Below are 18,975 nucleotides of genomic sequence, written 5' to 3' on the forward strand. Positions count from 1 at the left end.
TAAGTTTTATTGAGACCTTATTTATTTTCATTTACAATCTTGTGCTAATTCTCTGGTACGATTTCGCGCAGCGACACGAACTGAGCCCAGAAAAGGGATTTTGACGTAAGGAAAAATCTATTCTGGGCGCGATGGTTCGTGTCGCCCAGCGAAATCCCACCCTACCCATCCCTGCGCTCAAGATTGTCTGCTAACTTCAGGATGGCCACCAGAGGCGCAGCAGTCGGTAGCGTGGGGTGGAGTAGTAGTAGTTGCTGCCCATTCTGTGGTGTCCGGCTTCCTCCCCTCTTGTGGGGTTTTGTCGTAGGAGATTTCTATTGGTAAGAGGTTCGTGGTAGGGGTCTCACTCGCCCTAATGTTCATACCGACGCCCTCTTGGAGGGTGAGCGAGTCAGTTATACTGACCTTTTCTTTATTTTATTTATTCTCTGGTATTTGTTAGTCATGTACCTTAGAAATAATGGATTAAAGGGATATTTCGCTGGGCGACACGAACCAATCGCCCAGAAATAGATTTTTCCTTACGTCAAAATCCCTTTTTTGTGGTTATATTTTTTTGGTGGTGATCTGTGGTTTTACGAACCAAGAGGGGGTTATTGTGTTTTTATGGGTCCCTGTGAAGAGGTTGTATTTTATTTCACCGGTGGTTATATTTGGCGGTATATAATGGGTGAATTGTGGTTTTCTGTGGTTTATATCCCGACGAGGTGGTTATGCGGTTTTATATACTTATGGCAGTATCATGAATGAGTTATGTTTTCAAGGACAATTTTTGGGTACCTTTGTGGACCTAGGGATAATTTTTTGGAATGTGGTTATATAGTATCAGTATTGAATTTTTGGGCCATTTGGAGAGTAACGATTTCTGAGGTTGCAAGTCTGACTAGTCATATCTATAGTGTGATTTGAGCACGAGGTATTCACAGGTTGATTAATGCTGATAATGCTGTGATGAGACCGGTTGCTGATTTTTCCTTTCAGAGTTGATTACTCGGAGATTTGCACTGTTTTCAGAGATGTCAATTATGATATTCCATGGGGTTGTATGTAAGGGGTCAATTCCGGTTGATGGGATATGTTGCGGCAGCAAATTCTGTAACGATACATACTGCGTTTATGTGGAAAAGGGCTGGATTATATGTATTTTTTTTTTCTCCGTGTACATTTTGTAATGGGGAAAGTTCAATTATTATTATTTTATTTTCTTTTCCTATAAGGGATGTTCGTAATCGGGGTTAAGCTTTACATAGCATTTCTATTATAGACAGGAGGTATAATTTATCGGGGTATATGTGTCAGATAGAAGAGGTATTTGGCATTATATTTCATGGAGGTTATTATATAAACAGTACAGGGGTTTTGCTGTATAGACATTACGGGGTTTTTTTTGATAGTATATTTGTCAGATATGGGATTACTTGTGAGGATTCAGTGGGTAGAGATCATATTTTGTTTTAGTGAGGAATTTTTAATAATTGACTATGAGATTGGGTATATTAGTTAGACAGATTCGTGTGGTAACCCATGACTTTAGTTTTTCTATGATCATGTAGACTTTTCAAATACGGACACACGATGACTTTAGAGAATTCCCAACTTCACATGATGGTGACGACGAAACGGCTTGGTTCTACAGTACCAGAGGTTGAATCTACACACGAGCGGCAATGCTATGGATCGCTTTTGTAATGGACGAGATGTCGTCGGTGGATCGTCTCAGGATATGTTCTGGGACAAACCAAGAGTCTACAATCTTCTACGAGGCGGGTGCGATACACACTTGTATGGATGTCACAGGATATTTAATTGATAACGAGGTGGTGGTTACGATTCCTTCATCAGAAGATGTTGAATCTACAGTTCGGCGACAAGGGGGTGTTGGATACACTTACAGGGGTTGCAGACGCTGAATAATGGCACATGCTGAATTGTTTTGAGATGGTTCACGTGCTCAGACTGGGTCTACAACTATTCGACAAAGGTGTTCGTGAAACACTTACATGGACCCACGAGGTGGTTCAAGTTCCACCTTTCTTAGAGACTGATGAATTCTTCTTCGGCGAACGCTACACGATTCCAGTGATTGCGGTTATGGTATCCATAGTGATAGTCGAATTATGTGTTATAGGGGCTATCTTGCAAACATTATGAACCAGTATATACCAGTTGCTAATGTGGTGTGCGACAGGAGTGCACAAAAGACATAGGTGGCCGAGCCATCTTAAAAGAAAGTGTGGTGGTGAATTGTTAATCTCAGCTTTTTCCGCTTAGAGACAGGAGGGCTTAGTGACAGATGCTTGACTCCTCGAAGAGTGCTGAAATGAAAAAACAGTCAGAATTGGTGACCATGCGATAGGCAGTTGACGACCTTTCAGAGATCACATGATTGGGTCTTGCAACATGCTCGGTTGCTATGGCATTCCGAAAGGCGTGTCCGTGTGTGTGTGTTCGTAGCGTTTGGTGTATGGGGCCTAATGATACGAGCTGCAAAAGAAGACGGGACACTCCTTGATTACCTGTGTCGTGGTATAGAACAAACATGTGGAGAGGGTTCGAGGACACCCATCACAAGATGGTTCATGGCATAATATAAGAGAATGGGTTCTCTAAAGACTTTGGCCATTTAATTGGCATAACTAATCAGACAGTGAGATTTAGGGGAAGTGTTTACTTAAACTAGTTCAGGTGAGGAGAATGACAGTTTACGGTTTTTTTGAGGGTCAGACTTTATTCTTTTTACTCCATTTTATATTCAGTATGTTCCATTTAATGTTTAGCTAATTTGGGAAATATAAATTATATTTTTGTATCTACGAGGATTCATTAGCCCAGTTTGCATTTTAGCTCATACAGAAGGATAATCAGCAACGAGAGGTAAGGGAGTTGCCTGTTTGTTAAATTTGTTTAAACGAGTGTTATTTAGTCCTAAAAGCTCAGCAAGATATACACACGAATTGACACATGTTCTATTTAAGCATAAATTATGAAATAGATAGAAGTCGGAGGTTATCGCAGGGAATAAGGAATGAAATGTTATCAAGATTCAAGAATATTCATTATTACTATCATCACTGTCTATTTCTGTAAATGATAGTATTTTCATATTGGACTTGCTTTTGAAATAAATCCCCCCTTAAAGGAAGACTGACATATAGGTTACCATACTAACCTAACAAACCTAACCTAACCTAACCTACGTAGTACAACATGTAACAAGGCTGGGGGGGGGGGGGGGACACTAACATTTAAGTTAGTATACTAACCTAACCAACCTAACCTAACCTAGTACAATGTTTTATTTGGCTGGGGGGAAGGGGCACTGTTACCTGACTGGGGGCTCTGCCCACCTGGACCCCTCCTGTGGTTATGATTAGTTAGCATTGCACATCCTGAACGGACTAGAAATTTTGGGAGTTTTTCCCTCACTGACCTATTATACAGAGCACAGCTGTTTTTAATGATGAAGTGGATTACATTTCCATTTTTGTATTTTTTATTACACATGAACACAGTTGCTTCAAGAAATTTAAATGCCCTATTGGATTCAGATATCCTATATTCATCATAGTGTCCTTGATGCTTTACAAACCCACAGATAACACATTTCTTACTATAGACTTCACTCTGAGGTGACGGATGTGGTTGAGGAGCTATTGTTGATCGTCTGCCATGTCTGGTTATGCTCTCATCTACTGAACTTTTGACTGTTTTCTTGCTATTCTGTCAAGTTGAGACTTCATCGTGTACGTTTTATAACATGCATTACTCATGTGATACAAAAAGTCTTCATTGCTGATTGCCTTCAGTCTTTTGCTTACAATGTCATCTCGTATCCATGGTGCCTCTTGTACCCTCTTACAGCCTTTTTGGATCCTTTAGATTTTTCTTGCGCTGACTTTTGACAGATGATACACTTGGTTGTGTCTACCTGTTGCGAAAAATCTGTTCCGCTTGTTAATGTTACAAGATTTCTTTCTACCGTAGCTACTTTGGTCAGCTTCCAATTAAACAAACAGTCCACTTCGGTCAGCCTCTAATTAAACAAACTTATAACACTGGTTTACAGAGAAATTGAGGCAAACATAAAAATAGTTGTTATAGCCTAATTCTGGGGGGTTGATTTCAGATTCGAAACCAGTTTTTACTCATCACGTCTAGCTTTTGAGATATCCACATATATATGTACATAAATGTGCACATGCATTCATGGCTACCAGATTTGTCCTATATAGGACATTGTGTGTTTTTTTATTTAGAAATTTTATGAATTGAGGTCTTTTTAGAAAGCTCAATGCCCTATTTTTACAAAAAGCATGTGACAACCCAGACATGCAATGCAGCTGGGTACACCAGTAGCCTACTGGCGGTGAGAGCAGATGATTAGTGCTGCTCGCCATTCATATTACACTATGATTTTACAACAATTCACATATCCATATATATGATCAATGTTTATTTTGTTGTCCAGATTTTTGTGAGCTGATACATATCTCTACAAGGGCTTCAGGCACTTCAAAACACCGAAGATGCATCAACCAGGCAAATTCATTCTGCTATGTGTGTGGGGATTTCATGACAGTTGCACAGCGTCGAGCAATTACTTCCCTCCTGATAACTGCTTACATTCATTGTTTTGACTGTAAAATTGGAGATCAGGACAAATCCTGGGCCCCATACACAAGTTGTGCTACTGCACTAATGTCTCTGGCTTGTTCACCTTCCTTGGTTTCCCACACAATCCCACAGAATGGTGTCTTTTCATAGACTCTTCCAAGCGAAGCTCAAGGCTGTGCTCCTGCACAAAGGTAATAAATACCCTAGCATTCCCATTGCCCACTCATTCCATCTGAAGGAGTCATATGATAATATGGGACTCCTTTTAGAAGATGTCAAGTACAACCAGTACCAGTGGAGTCTCTGTGGGGACCTCAAAGTCATTGGGCTCCTTATGGGTATGCTAATGGGCTTCACAAAGTACTGTTGCTTTCTCTGTCTCTGGGACAGTTGGGCTGTATCCAAGCACTACAAGCAGAAGGACTTGGGGTCTAGGAGCACTTTCATGCCTGGTGACCACAGTGTCAAAGAAAATCCTCTAGTGGACATGAACAAGGTGCTTCTTCCTCCTCTTAATATCAAGCTTGGTTTAATGAAGAATTTCAGGAAGGCCATGGAAAAAATGGCGCTGCCTTCCAACACTTGTGCACCCTGTTCTCAACTCTGAGTTCTACTATACTCAAGGAGGGGATCTGCGTTGGCCCTCAGATCCGAGAGGTGCTGAAGGATATGGACTTTGAGGAGCTTCTTACCTTAAAGAAACTGAGAGCATGGGAAGCATTTAAGTCAGCTGAATGGCTTCCTTGGTAACACACGGGTACCAGATTACCTCTTATGAGGATATAAGATGCTGAATGTCACTCAAAATTCACTTTCTCCACTCCCACCTCAACTTCTTCCCAACAAACCTCGGGACAGTGAGTGATGAGCAGGGAGAAAGGTTCCACCAAGATAATACTAAGATGGAAAGCAGCTACCAAGGCAAGTGGAAACCCAGCATGACAGGGGACGTCTGCTGGATGCTCATGCATGGCAACCCAGAGGCAAAGTATACAAGATCATCCAAAAAAACTCACTTCTAACTGTCTACTGTACTATGATTTGTGTGTATTGTATCATCCAGATAAATTTAGTTCCATCAATGTTTTGTAATAAACCCAGTAGATGACATTAAATGTGAGGTTAATAGGATTATTGAGGCTGTCAATGCAGCTTCCAATGCACTTCACTTGCTGCCGATCATAGGGGACTACGACCTTGGCTACATATACAGGAATGTTAAAACCCATAAACCAGGGAACCCGTTACGCCCCATTATTAACCAGATTCCTGCTCCTACATACCAGCTTGCGAAGAAACTGAACACTATTTTGACTCCCTACGTTCCAGATGACCCCAGTTTGAAGTCTTCTGACAAGTTTATAGAATTCCTGAAAACGACACCCCCGAAGGAATTATTCCATCGATGGACGTGGAGTCCCTCTTCACGAACGTCCCTGTTGATGAAACAATCCAGATAATTCTGGATCGTGTATATAGAGACAATTCCACGCCCCCATTAAATATCCCTGAACACCTGCCCTCCGAAAACTCCTTGAGATTTGTACAAAAAAGGCCCCTTTCTCCACCCACAGAGGCCATATGTACACACAAAAAGACGATGTAGTGATGGGTTCTCCCCTTGGAGTACTTTTCGCAAACTTCTACATTGGTGCTGTGGAACGTCGGGTATTCGCCACCATCAAGAAACCATCTATGTACGTCCGGTATATTGATGACACCTTCATCAGCGTCAGCAAGGTGGTGCAAGACCCTCTTAAGAAAACTACGTTGTCTACCATACAAATGCCCTGTCTAAGAATGCCCAGGCACCTACTTTGGTATGACAACTATGCGATTTTCCAAGAGGATATCCTGCCATGCTCAGTAAGGCGCCATTCACAATCATGCTAAAAACGGCCACAATACCAGGATAACCCGAAAGGACACAATTTCTAAATTTGGAATTATCGATAATGTGGCAGATCACCATCGCCTGCGCCTCTTGGAGGCCCTACACATCGGAAAGGAGAGACCCAGCCTCAAAACCACTCAATAGACTTCGCTCCTCCCGACAGTGGCACGTAGGGCGCCGCCTGTCAGCACCCCAGAGCCGTTCGAACGGATCAATCAGGTAGTAACCCCATCTACCAGCAATGACCTTCCCAATACTACTCTCCAGCGTCCGCATGCGAAAATCAGTGCGAGCATCCACCTCTGGAAGATGGCTTGACTCAGGGATTTAATCCCCTGTTCAGCCCATGAAAACTCAGCTCTCACCAGACAGCACCTGGGACACAATAAATACTGCCGAATGACCCCATTCCAATCAGTTTAAGCTCACCCTTCCTTGAAAATGAACTGAAGATATGGTTGGAAACGTTGGAATTCCGCTACACCCTTAGACATCGTCCAGACTACAATTTGTAAACTCTACGGCAACCATACGCCACTTTCAGTTATCATATCAATAAATTAATATTCTTAGAAGACATTTCCTTTACCAGAATATGAACATCGACCAGCTATTAGCATATATCAGCCCTAATGAGAAGAAAGTAATAAGAAGAACTGAAAAGACTATATATAAAATCAATTCCACTGATGCTGCCATCCTCTTTAACAAAACATGTTTGAGAGAAGGTCTCCTACCTTAAGATGTAATAAACTTTATATTTTGAATTTATATGCAGTATATCAAAAGGAGATATGTGAAAGCAAAATAAACTAGAGATGATGGAGCAAACCTGTTCATAAATTTGAATTCACCACATCAAAATGGGTAAAAAAACACCTATTCACATCCTTGCCTCAGAGCAAACATAAAAGTGTTATATTTTGAATTTATATGCAGTATAATGTGACAGCAAAAAACTAGAGGTGATGGAGCAAAACTGTACATAAATTTGAATTCACCACATCAAAATTAGTAAAAAAAAAAAAAAAAAAAAAAAATGACATTCGCATCCATTGCCTCAGAGCAAAAAAAAAAAAAAAAAAAAAAAAAAAAAAATATTTTGTAAACCAGTGTAATTAACACACACAAAAATCTGAGATCACTACTTGATTATAAACAATAGGTTTTACTGTATGACTTCATAGTATTTATATTTTCTACATAAGTATTTCTATAAATTGTGATCAAAATGTTTAAAGAAACAAAGCCCTGTATTTTATTGTACACAGTCTGTTTCATGCGATGTGAGGTGGCCCTCTAAATGTGATGCCATTTGTTGTGACCATATAATTGCTTCCACATATTCATTGTTATTTATTTAATGATATTAAGGCCAAGAAATAATGAACTAAGCAACTCCTTTTAGGCATCATACACATAAACTAATGCTACAATATGAATCACATTACATGTCCTCTTGTATTATTGACCTCGATATTTTCATCAGTCACTCCTTCTCCAAATGCAATTAATGACATATTGAAGGGAAGTTAGTGGTACCAAACATCTTAAGGGATATCTTATCCACTTACAATGAGTGGATGTAATAGAAAGTGTATTTTAAGGTTCAATGATTTTTCGTGCACAAGTGGTCGTAAAATGACAACAAGTTGAAGGTTGGCCCAATTCCGTTTTGTCCTGTTAATAATTTATGACCCTAAACTGATTTGGATATCTTGGTGAGTATCTATATTAATGGATTTGAACCTTAAGTGGATTAAAATATCAGTTTCTTATGCATTAGAGGGATCAGTTGACCTTGATACTGACCCACTCAAACCAAAACCTACTATATATTATGAAAGGTCTTCAAGACGAATAATTTGAGTTGAAAATTTGTCGTTTCATAATTGAAAAGAAAAAGTGAAGTTATAAGCATTTTTATGTATTTTACTTGTAATAATCGACTTTGGAAAATCAGCTGCCAAGCCACAAATAGGGGCCATTTTCTCACTTATTGCCAGGTTGTGAAAATGTTACCCAAGATTTTCTGTTAAGGGAAGTAGTCTACTTCAAAATCCCAGTGAGTAACTATGGGTACATTTTATGCACACGAGAACCCCCCCCCCCCCCCCCCCCCCCTCCCAGCTGATAGACTATATCCTAAGTTGAAATGAAAGCATGCAATGGAGTCAGAGAACACGAATATGAGGAAGTGCAACTAGGTGAAAGGGAAGGGGGAATATGAAGGCTTAACATGTCCCATCACTTTTACCAGGAACAAAAATGCTTAGCAAAAACCTGCTTTTATACCTTAGTCAACCTGTTAGTCTCCCTCTTATTATATAAAGTATAAAGAAGAATATCAAACGTCACACTTGTTATCATAAAAAACCCAGACAATACCCCTACACTGAATGCACAAGTCATGTCAATCAGCTGAAAGTGGGTATTGCCTATTATGGTAGCTGCTTACCTTGTAAACTTGCCTACTATTACCAGGATTTATCATAATCCAAATTAAAAAGTCAAAGACACAGTACGAAAGCAACAGGAAAAACAGATAAACTCAACTATCCTGAAGCACCAATTGATTACACAAACAACAAATGGATAATACCTGAAATCCAGTGTTTGTACCTACAGAAAACAGGGAGAACCTTTGCCGGTACAGTAGGTAAAGCTACATGATGGAGAGTAAGTTTCATTCTGAAAATTTAGGCTTTGTTCTCGTTGTAGGAAAATCTTAACATTTGTTGAGAGGATAAAATCTTATTCTAATTTATAATCTAGCCCCAATATATGCCATCAACAAAATATTTTTGAAATTCTGTGATCAAGTGCAGTATATCATTTACATAACTCATCAGAAATATTACCTTAGTAAAATGAAGGCCACGCTGAAAGAATAGCTCTTTATATGCCACCATTAACCTTACTTCATCATCAGGAAGAGTTAGGGACATAGGAGGAGTAACCATAGAGCTACGAATAACCTGTTTCCCTGACTCTGCTAATTCAAGATTTTCTTCAATGATGCTCTCCAACCGTACTCTTTCGTGGACAGCATGTTGGTCAAACAAAACCACTAAACTGATAGGTGAGTTTGTTTCATCCTGTGCTGTATATTTGATAGTACATGCTATGAACTTGTTATCAAGCTGGCCCAAAACCTGGAAATGAATAAATCTATCAAAAGTAATTCTTTAAACAAAATTTATTTTGCACACATATTATATCCTAAAAGAAAAAATGGCAGTCACTCAGCAGCAACCTAGAAGAGTCCATCATAGGGAATACCTTATTTAATAAATGCTACAGCAGTCAACTGCTGCCATAGTACAAAAATATGTTTTACCATCTGTCATACCACTGAGATAAATGCTTGCTAACAGTATGGCATTGCAACATGTCTGCAATGAACATCATCATCAAGATGATATCTAAACAATAGAGAATAGCTCTACTCTAGTGGACAAGCACCCTTACATACTCTACTTCTCTGGTCTGAATTTCTGGTACTTGTCTTGTTTTGTCCCATGTATTTTCCTTTAATGTCTTCGTTTGCTGGAGATACAGACATGCTGACAGGTGAAAGGACAAAGGAGTGTGTCCTCTCTGACTTTGGCTTGGTTCCACCTACCTGGGGTTTGTTCTGTCTTGCCCTAGGGTGCCTAAGGGTCCGTAGATCATTTCGTTCGGAATTTCTACACAAGATTTTCTTTGCCTCTTAAATTTCAATAAAACCATCTTCTAATTCCAAAACACAGGTCTTGTTTTCAATAAATAGCCTTTGATAACAAACTTCCCAATAACAAAGTTAACCTTATTAGATTCTTGCAACTATCAACTGCTATTACCTGTTGATTTGCCATTATTGATGTCCACAGAGTGGTTGAAACCATGTCACCACTCGTTAAAGAAGTCATATAACTGGGGACCCATTATTTGGTATTCCTCTTATCCACTCTCCAACCTTTATCTTGCAAGGCTAATTATGGGATCAGCCTTGCCAACAGTAGAATATATTAAAAAAAAAATACTTTATTTCTTCTCAATTCTTAAGTCTTCGATAGGCGTCAGAATACACATAGCACTCTATATCTCCTGTTGAGAGATCAAGGCAGCTTTTGGCTTCGTTTAATTTCTCAACACCTCTACCGTTCAAAGAATCTAATGTGTATCTATTTGCTCAATCCAGTTTCCCAAATTGCAAGCATCATTATCTGCTTTCCTTCTGAGGAACACAAATAATTCTTTAATTCTTTATTATCTCTTTGCAGCAAAAGGTTCCACCATTTATCACTTAGTTGCTTCGAGAGTCGATTGGATTCGAGACTGAGTAAGCTGCTAAGTCCAATATTGGACTTTGAAAAAAAAAAACCAAGGTGTAAGAGAAAGTTGTGAAAATTGTAAGTCCCGTCCACCAAGATATGGGTTACACTTTCACACATTGCGCTCTCCACCCTATGCTACCGTTCTCTTCTCTCGCCCCTTCTCCTTCCTTCTAACTTTATAGTGTTTCGGTGGTGATGTTACTGATATTTCATAGTTCATGGGGGCTGTCAACTACATCATTTGTTCATCAGACATGTTGGTTACCTTACTCTTTACCAACTTCGTCACCACTCCCTCCATTCACCATTTCACCATCACCAATTTTCACTTCACCATTCTTCCTCTTGATGGCAAGTTGACGACAGGCAGTTAGCAAAGTGTTTATCAAAACTTTCACCCTTGCCTTTGGACATTAGAATTACTGACATAGTCTATCACGACCTGCCTAGGAACAGTTAAGAATTTTTTTTACTATTTTAGTGCTTAAATAACACTGCTCACTTCCTTTCTCTCAATGGTTCTAATTCATAACTGTAAGACCATGTGTCTCACTCTTTATGATAGTTACAATTTTAGTTTCTATAAGGCTATCTGTGTTGCTCTAATACTCCATTTTACTAATACTCTCTCCCTCTGTGACAGACACATACATATATGTGAGTGTTTTAGAAAGAGAGAGAGAGAGAGAGAGAGAGAGGAGAGAGAGAGAGAGAGAGAGAGAGAGAGAGAGAGTATTAGCAAAATAAAAATACAGTAGTAGAACAACAAAGAAAAACTTATAGAAACTAGAAGTGAGACTATCACAAAGAGTGAGACACATGGTCTTACAATTATGAATTAGAACCATTGAGAGAGGGGTAGTGAGCAGTGTTATTTAAGCACTAAAATAATACAAAAATTTCTTAACTGTTCCTCATAATCCCTCACATGGATACTATACGAGAGATCACACGAACTTAGGGTCCTCCAACCGGTTCATCTTCACATATCCAAATACACTGGGGAAATCCTTAATCAGCATTCAGCAGAAACCAGTTTCCAAAGACATAGGAGTTTATGAAATTCCCTGTAGGGATTGTGATACGTCATACTACGGTTTTACAGGAAAATCTCTCTTGGAGAGATTAACTCAACATAAATGATTAGTTAGATATGGACAGCATAGTTCAGCAATTTTCCATCATATAAATAACACAAACCATTCCATGGATTGGAACTCATCTCAAATTTTATACAAAGGCAATTGTCGATACAAATGTCAGATGATAGAATGTTCACAGATAACACAACAAGATAATAGGATCAATCTTTCAAATGGAGCCTGTGACTCTGAACATATAGACAATGTCTTAATTAAGGCAACAATGATAAGGATTAGGATAATTAACAGAGCCAACGTCGGCTCAAAGGTAACCTCAGGCATCACCTTAGGGCATATCTCCCATTACATATTTCGCCAATGTAACTCCTATCATTTACTAATTGATAAGGGTGGAATAAAATCCTTAGCTTTAAACCCAAGTGTTTTAATGGGCCTTTTATACTTGAGACGTATCTGGTTTAGACAATAACGTAAAACTGTTTTTAATTTTTCGAAATAAATACTGCCTAAACGAGAAGAATTCCTTTTGTCATTTGGGTTAGACATTTACTTACCAAATTTAAACGAGAAGAACTCCTTTTGTCATTTACTTACCAAATTTTAAACCTAATTACCGTCAGTTCTTTCTGCCCCTTGAAGTGTTATTTCATCATCTAAACAATCTTAATTTGTGTAGCGACCTTAGCCGCCTACATAGTGAGTTAATGGTTTTGTCCAAAAATGCTTTCTCAAAATTTCAAACAAACTGGGCTTCCTTTTTTATAAAGTTATCTGGAAATTCTCAAGTCCCTTTCTAAACGTGATGACACCATCATTGTGAGGCCGGATAAGGGGAGGGGAACAGTAATATTGGATAAAAGTGACAACAATAAACAAAATTACTACTATTTTAAGCGCTCGAACAAGGTTTCAGAAAGTGGGTGCGCCTAATTATCAAAGCATATTCAAATTCGAGGATAAAATCAATAGATTTCTCAGAGCCTTGAAAAATGACATCATGATGAAAAAGTGTTCCAGGATTTATTCTCCACTGGTTCATCTTACGGAATTTTGTATGGTCTACCAAAGATACATAAAAATAATGTTCCTCCCCGCCCTAGTTAGGCCTCTTACAACACATAATTACAAACTGGCAAAATTTCTCTTCCCTCTGTTGGAACCACTGACCACTAATCAATATACCCTTAAAAATTCTGAACAACTTAAAGAACATATTTGATTCCAGGACTCTGACTTATTCATGCCTAGTTTTGATGTCGAGTCACTATTTACCAACGTACCTGTAAGAGGGACCATAGGCATAATTCTAGAAAAGCTATTCCCCGAACCTGAGTCTGTTTACTGCAATATTTTTTATTCGAATTTCAAAGCTCTTTTAGAATTGGCCGTGCTGGACACGGCATTTGTTTTCAATGGACAGCTTTTTAAACATATTGACGGGATGGCGATGGGTTCTACTCTTGGCCCTACCTTTGCAAACATCTTCATGTACTCCCTGGAGGAGCGCATTTTGGACGAATGCCCCCCTGGCCTGGACGACACTTTCATCTTATTCAAACATGAATTTGATGCTGACCGGTTCCAAGATTTTGTGAATAATTGCCACACTAATATTAATTTTATAATGGAAAAAGAACACAATTCATAATTAGACTTCTTAGATATACTGGTCTCCAAGGAAAATTATTGTTTCAGTACTTCAATTTTTAAAAAGAAAATATTTACTGGCCTCGGTCCCAACTTCTAAAGTTTCTGTGTTCTCAGTTTCAAACTGAACTCGATATATACCTTACACTGTCGTGCTTTGTCCCTTAACTCTAACTGATCTCTCTTCCACAACGAAATTGCTTTTCTCCTCCAGAGATCGCTAATAACTGCTTTCCTTCTAAGATCTTCGATAAAATTTAAAATAAACTACATAATAAAAAGTTTTCTGAACAGCCTACATGTTTTAAGGTCCTGTACCTAATAAATGATAATTTTCGAAAAGATTTTACCAAGATTGTACACAGATATTTTGAAGCCATAAATATAAAACTACAATCGAATACGAAGATTTTAAAATTATGTAGGGTTAAAGCAAACTGCATCTCATCGTGTTCCTGTCCTCAATCTTCTTTATCATATATATATATATATATATATATATATATATATATATATATATATATATATATATATATATAGGAAGACCCCATATTTGTGGGGATAGGTACCACAGCACCACCTGAATAGCTAAAATCTGCAAATACTTAAAACCCCTTTAAAAAAAAGCTTAAAAGTGCCTTTTTGATAGTTGCAAAAAAAAAAAGCCTCTAAAATTGCATATACCTGAGTGCTTTTAGTCACAAAAATGACATGAAAATAGAGTAATTTGTGAAGATTTTTTGGGTGAAAAATACTGTGAATAGGCGAATTTTCCAAGATATGGGTATATATGGTACATAGGCGAGTCCATGAATAGCGGAAGTCGGCTGTGTGTGTGTGGGTATGTATGTATGTATGTATGTGTATGTGTGTGAATATATATATGTATATATATACATATATATATATATATTATATATATATATAGATATATATATAATATAGTATGTATATAGTATTTATATATATATATATATATATATACGATATATATATATATATATTATATTATATCTATATATATATATATCATTATATATATTTACACACAGTGGTTCCCCACACATATTTGCATTCTCCGGATTTGCAGACTCACACATTCGCAGATTTCTCTCAGGAACATTTCCCTCATTATTCGAAGAAAATTCACTTATTCGCAGTATTTTTCCATGAGAAATAATCAGAAATTCCTGGTTGTTTTTATCACTTCCATCATAAAATGCACTTTTTGTGATAAAACTATAAAAAACTATGTATAAAAATTTTTAGTGGGTTTTTCTTAAGGTTTAACTAACAAAATAGGCTGTTTTCAGTGTTTTTATAGGGGTTCCAACTATTTGTGGGGGGGGGGGGGGAGGGGGGGGTCTAGTACACACTACACATCCCACGAATACAGGGGAACCACTGTGTATATATAATATATATATATATATATACTATATATATATATTAATATAATATATAAATATAAGCAAATCCCTTTGGTAGGAAACATTTCTAACACAAATGTTAAAAACAATGTTGATTTTATAAACAAATTGAATAGTTTAAATTTGAATTTTGATTTTAATATGGTTAGTTTTGATGTTGTCTCTTTATTTACAAAAGTGCCTGTAGATGACTTACTTGAATATTTGGAGGAGGAATTAGAACGTCATGACATTCCTTTAAGTGTGGTAAACCTCATTAGTCTCATAAGATAGTAAATTTTGTTTTAATGGGGAATTTTTTGTACAAAAGTTTGGCATGGCTATGGGTAATCCCTTATCTCCTGTCCTTAGCAATATTTACATGAAATTTTTTGAGACAAAACTCTTACCAAGAATTTTACCCCAAAAAGTTATTTGGTTTAGATATGTGGATGATATCTTCTGTATTTGGCCAGTTCACGAAAATCTCCAGGAATTCCTTAATAATCTCAATAATTTAGTCCCTTCTATAAAATTTACTGCAGAGGAAGAAAAAAATTGTAATTTGAATTTTCTTGATGTACCTGTCCATAGAAATGATAGAAATTTCACCTTTTCAGTCTTTCAAAAATCAACTAACATTGCCTCTTTTGTTCATTACTACTCCAATCACCATCAAAATGTTAAATTCTCTGTTTTTTCTGGGATGTTCCTAAGGGCTTTACGTGTCTGTAGCCCGCAGTTTATTGACGCTGAAATTAAAACTATTTATGATATTGCATTGACACTTAAATACCCAAAGACTTTTATAGATGTGGCATGGAAAAGAGCTAGAAAAAATTTTATTCAACTGATGACAAACTTGAATTTAGTAAGCATAACATTCTAAAATTACCCTATGATGAAAGGTTTTTAGATATTCCTAGAATTTTAAAGCTTTTTAACATAAATGTTGTTTTCAGTAATATTAATGTCAAGAGTTTAGTAATCAAAAATTCTCCTAAAGATCTTCCAGGCTGCATATATAAAATTCCTTGCAAAAAGTGTGATAAAGTCTATTACGGACAGACCGGTAAATCTCTTTCACAACGTCTCAAACGGTATCAATATTCTGTGAGAACTGGGCAAATATCGAATGCATTATTCGTACATATGAGAGATTTAGACCATCCTATTAACTGGAGTCAAGCAAGAGCCTTAATCCCATGTAATGACACAATTAAAAGGAATATCATTGAATCTTGTTTCATCAAGTCAAATAATAGAAATGTTCTAAATTTAAGTCTTGGTTTATTTAAACTTGATGCTTTCATTATGAAAAAAAGTTGTAGATAAATATAAGCAACAAAATTAATATATTCAGTTTTTACATGTTTTGGACTGTAAAGGTACTTTGTAATTTCGGTTAGGGTCAAATCTGTTTAGGTTTGTGACCGTGTGATATCCGATAATCCTGGATTATCTCTTAATTTTTCCCCTTTTGACAATTAACCATCTGGTATCCTTGATCTTGTTTTGTACCTGACACCTTTCTCTCCAATTGTACTTCATTAGCTCCTTGACAATGTCTGAGTAAAGACGAAAGCGCTGTGATTTCTGACTATCATTTTCCTGTGGGATTCGCTTATTTATGAAGTCACGTGCATCTACTGTCATCATTTTTTTTAAGCATATATATATATATATATATATATATATATATATAAATATATATATATATATATATATATATATATAAATATATATATATATATATATATATATATATATATATATATATATATATATATATTGTATATGTATATGTATATATATATATATATATATATATATATATATATATATATATATATATATATATATATATATATGCACTTTTTGTGATAAAAACTATTACAAAACCAATTATATAAAAATTGTTTGTGGGTTTTTCTTGAATTTTAACTGACAAAATAGGCATATATATATATATATATATATATATATATATATATATATACATATATATATACATATATATATATATATATATATATATATATATATATATATATATATATATATATATATATATATATATACAGGCAGTTCCTCGGTTATCAACAACCCAAGTTACCAGTGATCCAGATTTATGGGGGTTGACTAATGCTGAAAACTGCCAAAATTCAAATACAGTACACAAATTTTCAGTACTCAGCAGCCATTAACCAGTTAGTATCAGCACCAAAAAGTGCCATGAATTGCTGATTTTCAGTTATTGGCAATTTTTGCTTATCATCAAGCTGTCAGAACAGTAACCCCCTGCCCCTTAACCAGGGACTACCTGTTATATATATGCAGTCCAATGGTCCCTGTGTGCGTGGTTGGAGATGTGTACCAGACCCCCCCTCCACAAACCCCACGGCTCCCGTAGTCCCCCCCCCCCCACCCCCCCCCATATGGATAGTTAGAATGCATGAATAGTTGGAACCCCTATAAGAAGGCTGAAAACAGCCTATTTTGTTAGTTAAAATTCAAGAAAAACCCACAAACAATTTATATACTTGGTTTTGTAATATTTTTATAACAAAAAGTGCATTTTATGATGAAATTGATAAAAAAAACTATGATTTTCTGGATATTTCTCATAGCAAAATACTGAGAATAGGTGAATTTTCCGCGAATAATGGGGGAATTGTTCCTGAGAAACATCTGTATGTTTATATATATATATTAATATATATATATATATATATATTATATACAGGTAGTGTTCGATTTACGATAATTCGTCTTATGATAATCCAATTTTATGATGGGGTTAGCAATTAATACTTATATGACAATATTTTGAAAATGTTTTTAAATTTCGCTAGTAACGGGTGCATCCAGCAGCGTGCAACCAGGCTGTAAGAAAGACAGACCAAATTACGATAGCCTAACTTTATCCCATCTTCTAGTTAAATAAGTTAAAAAAACTGCAAAAGAGAATTATGAAAGTTGTTTCAACATTTACTTGTTTGGTAAATGTGTACAGCCATGAAAAACCGAACAAGACACGTTCTGCTATACAACTGAAATCGATAACAGCATCATTTGGCTTGTATTTCAACCATCATACAATAGTAAACAGTTACCACAGTTATGTTATAAATGACATTATGTATAATAGGACTGATATATTTTTAGGTAATAACTTTGTTCACTATAGATCAAAGATCAGCAAGGAAACATACTGTTAAATTTAAAGAAAGTTGTAGCTGAAGCTTAGAACACTTTTAGAGCTGCTAATGACTGTTATTGTGCATCGGTAACAAAGATGAAACTCCCATAAACTTATCCGATCAAACACAAACGTAGATAAAGTTGAGAGAGAATCATTTTAATAAAAACTTGAGGTCTTGAAAGAATACAGTTTACTACTGTTTTCATGCCAATAAAAGATAATAACATAACAGTAAAGCTCATACTACGAAGAAATCAAGTGAAAATAGCGAACGGAATCATGTAATTTTCCTTACTCAATAAACATGCCCACAAAGCAATCTGTTAACAAAAAAAATGATTTAGTTCCCAACAAGACATATTAAATTCATATTTCGACTTAAAATTAACATGTCTTATAATGAAAAGATGACCTTGTCTCATATATGTAAAGTATCTAGATATTCTTTTATGCTAACTAGAAACAAAAAATTAAATCTGAATTGAGTTAAATACAGTGGTACCCCGAGATACGAAATTAATCCGTTCCGAGACGGCCTTCGTATCAAGAGTTTTTCGTATCTTGGAACACATTTAACATGTAAAATGGCTAATCCGTTCCAAGCCCTCCAAAAACACCCCAGTAAATTACATTTCCAGGCCTAAAACACATGTTCTAGGGTTACGACGGAAGAAATATGACTCCAAAAAGGCAAAATACTGTACATACTTGAGTATTATTCAACTGCATATAATGTTCAACCCCATTTTTACTGCATATATTAGGGCTTTGGCATATGTCCCTT

General features: G+C 36.4%; 1 protein-coding gene across 2 annotated transcripts in view; it reads right to left on the reverse strand.

The window, feature by feature from the left end:
- LOC135218299 (uncharacterized) overlaps positions 1-18,975 on the reverse strand; it is a 313,398-nt gene that overhangs the window by 78,528 nt on the left and 215,895 nt on the right. The window contains exons 5-6 of one of the 2 annotated variants that reach the window (XM_064254518.1): positions 9,370-9,663; positions 3,308-3,928 (exon numbers count right to left, since the gene is read on the reverse strand). In XM_064254518.1, the coding sequence (XP_064110588.1) occupies positions 3,815-3,928; positions 9,370-9,663 (408 nt within the window). In that variant the 3' untranslated portion in view covers positions 3,308-3,814. Of the gene's footprint in view, positions 1-3,307; positions 3,929-9,369; positions 9,664-18,975 lie in introns of those variants that run through there. The other variant, XM_064254517.1, reaches the window with a different exon arrangement.

This window comes from Macrobrachium nipponense, chromosome 9 (assembly GCF_015104395.2).
Source record: "Macrobrachium nipponense isolate FS-2020 chromosome 9, ASM1510439v2, whole genome shotgun sequence".
Classification (NCBI taxonomy): domain Eukaryota; kingdom Metazoa; phylum Arthropoda; class Malacostraca; order Decapoda; family Palaemonidae; genus Macrobrachium; species Macrobrachium nipponense.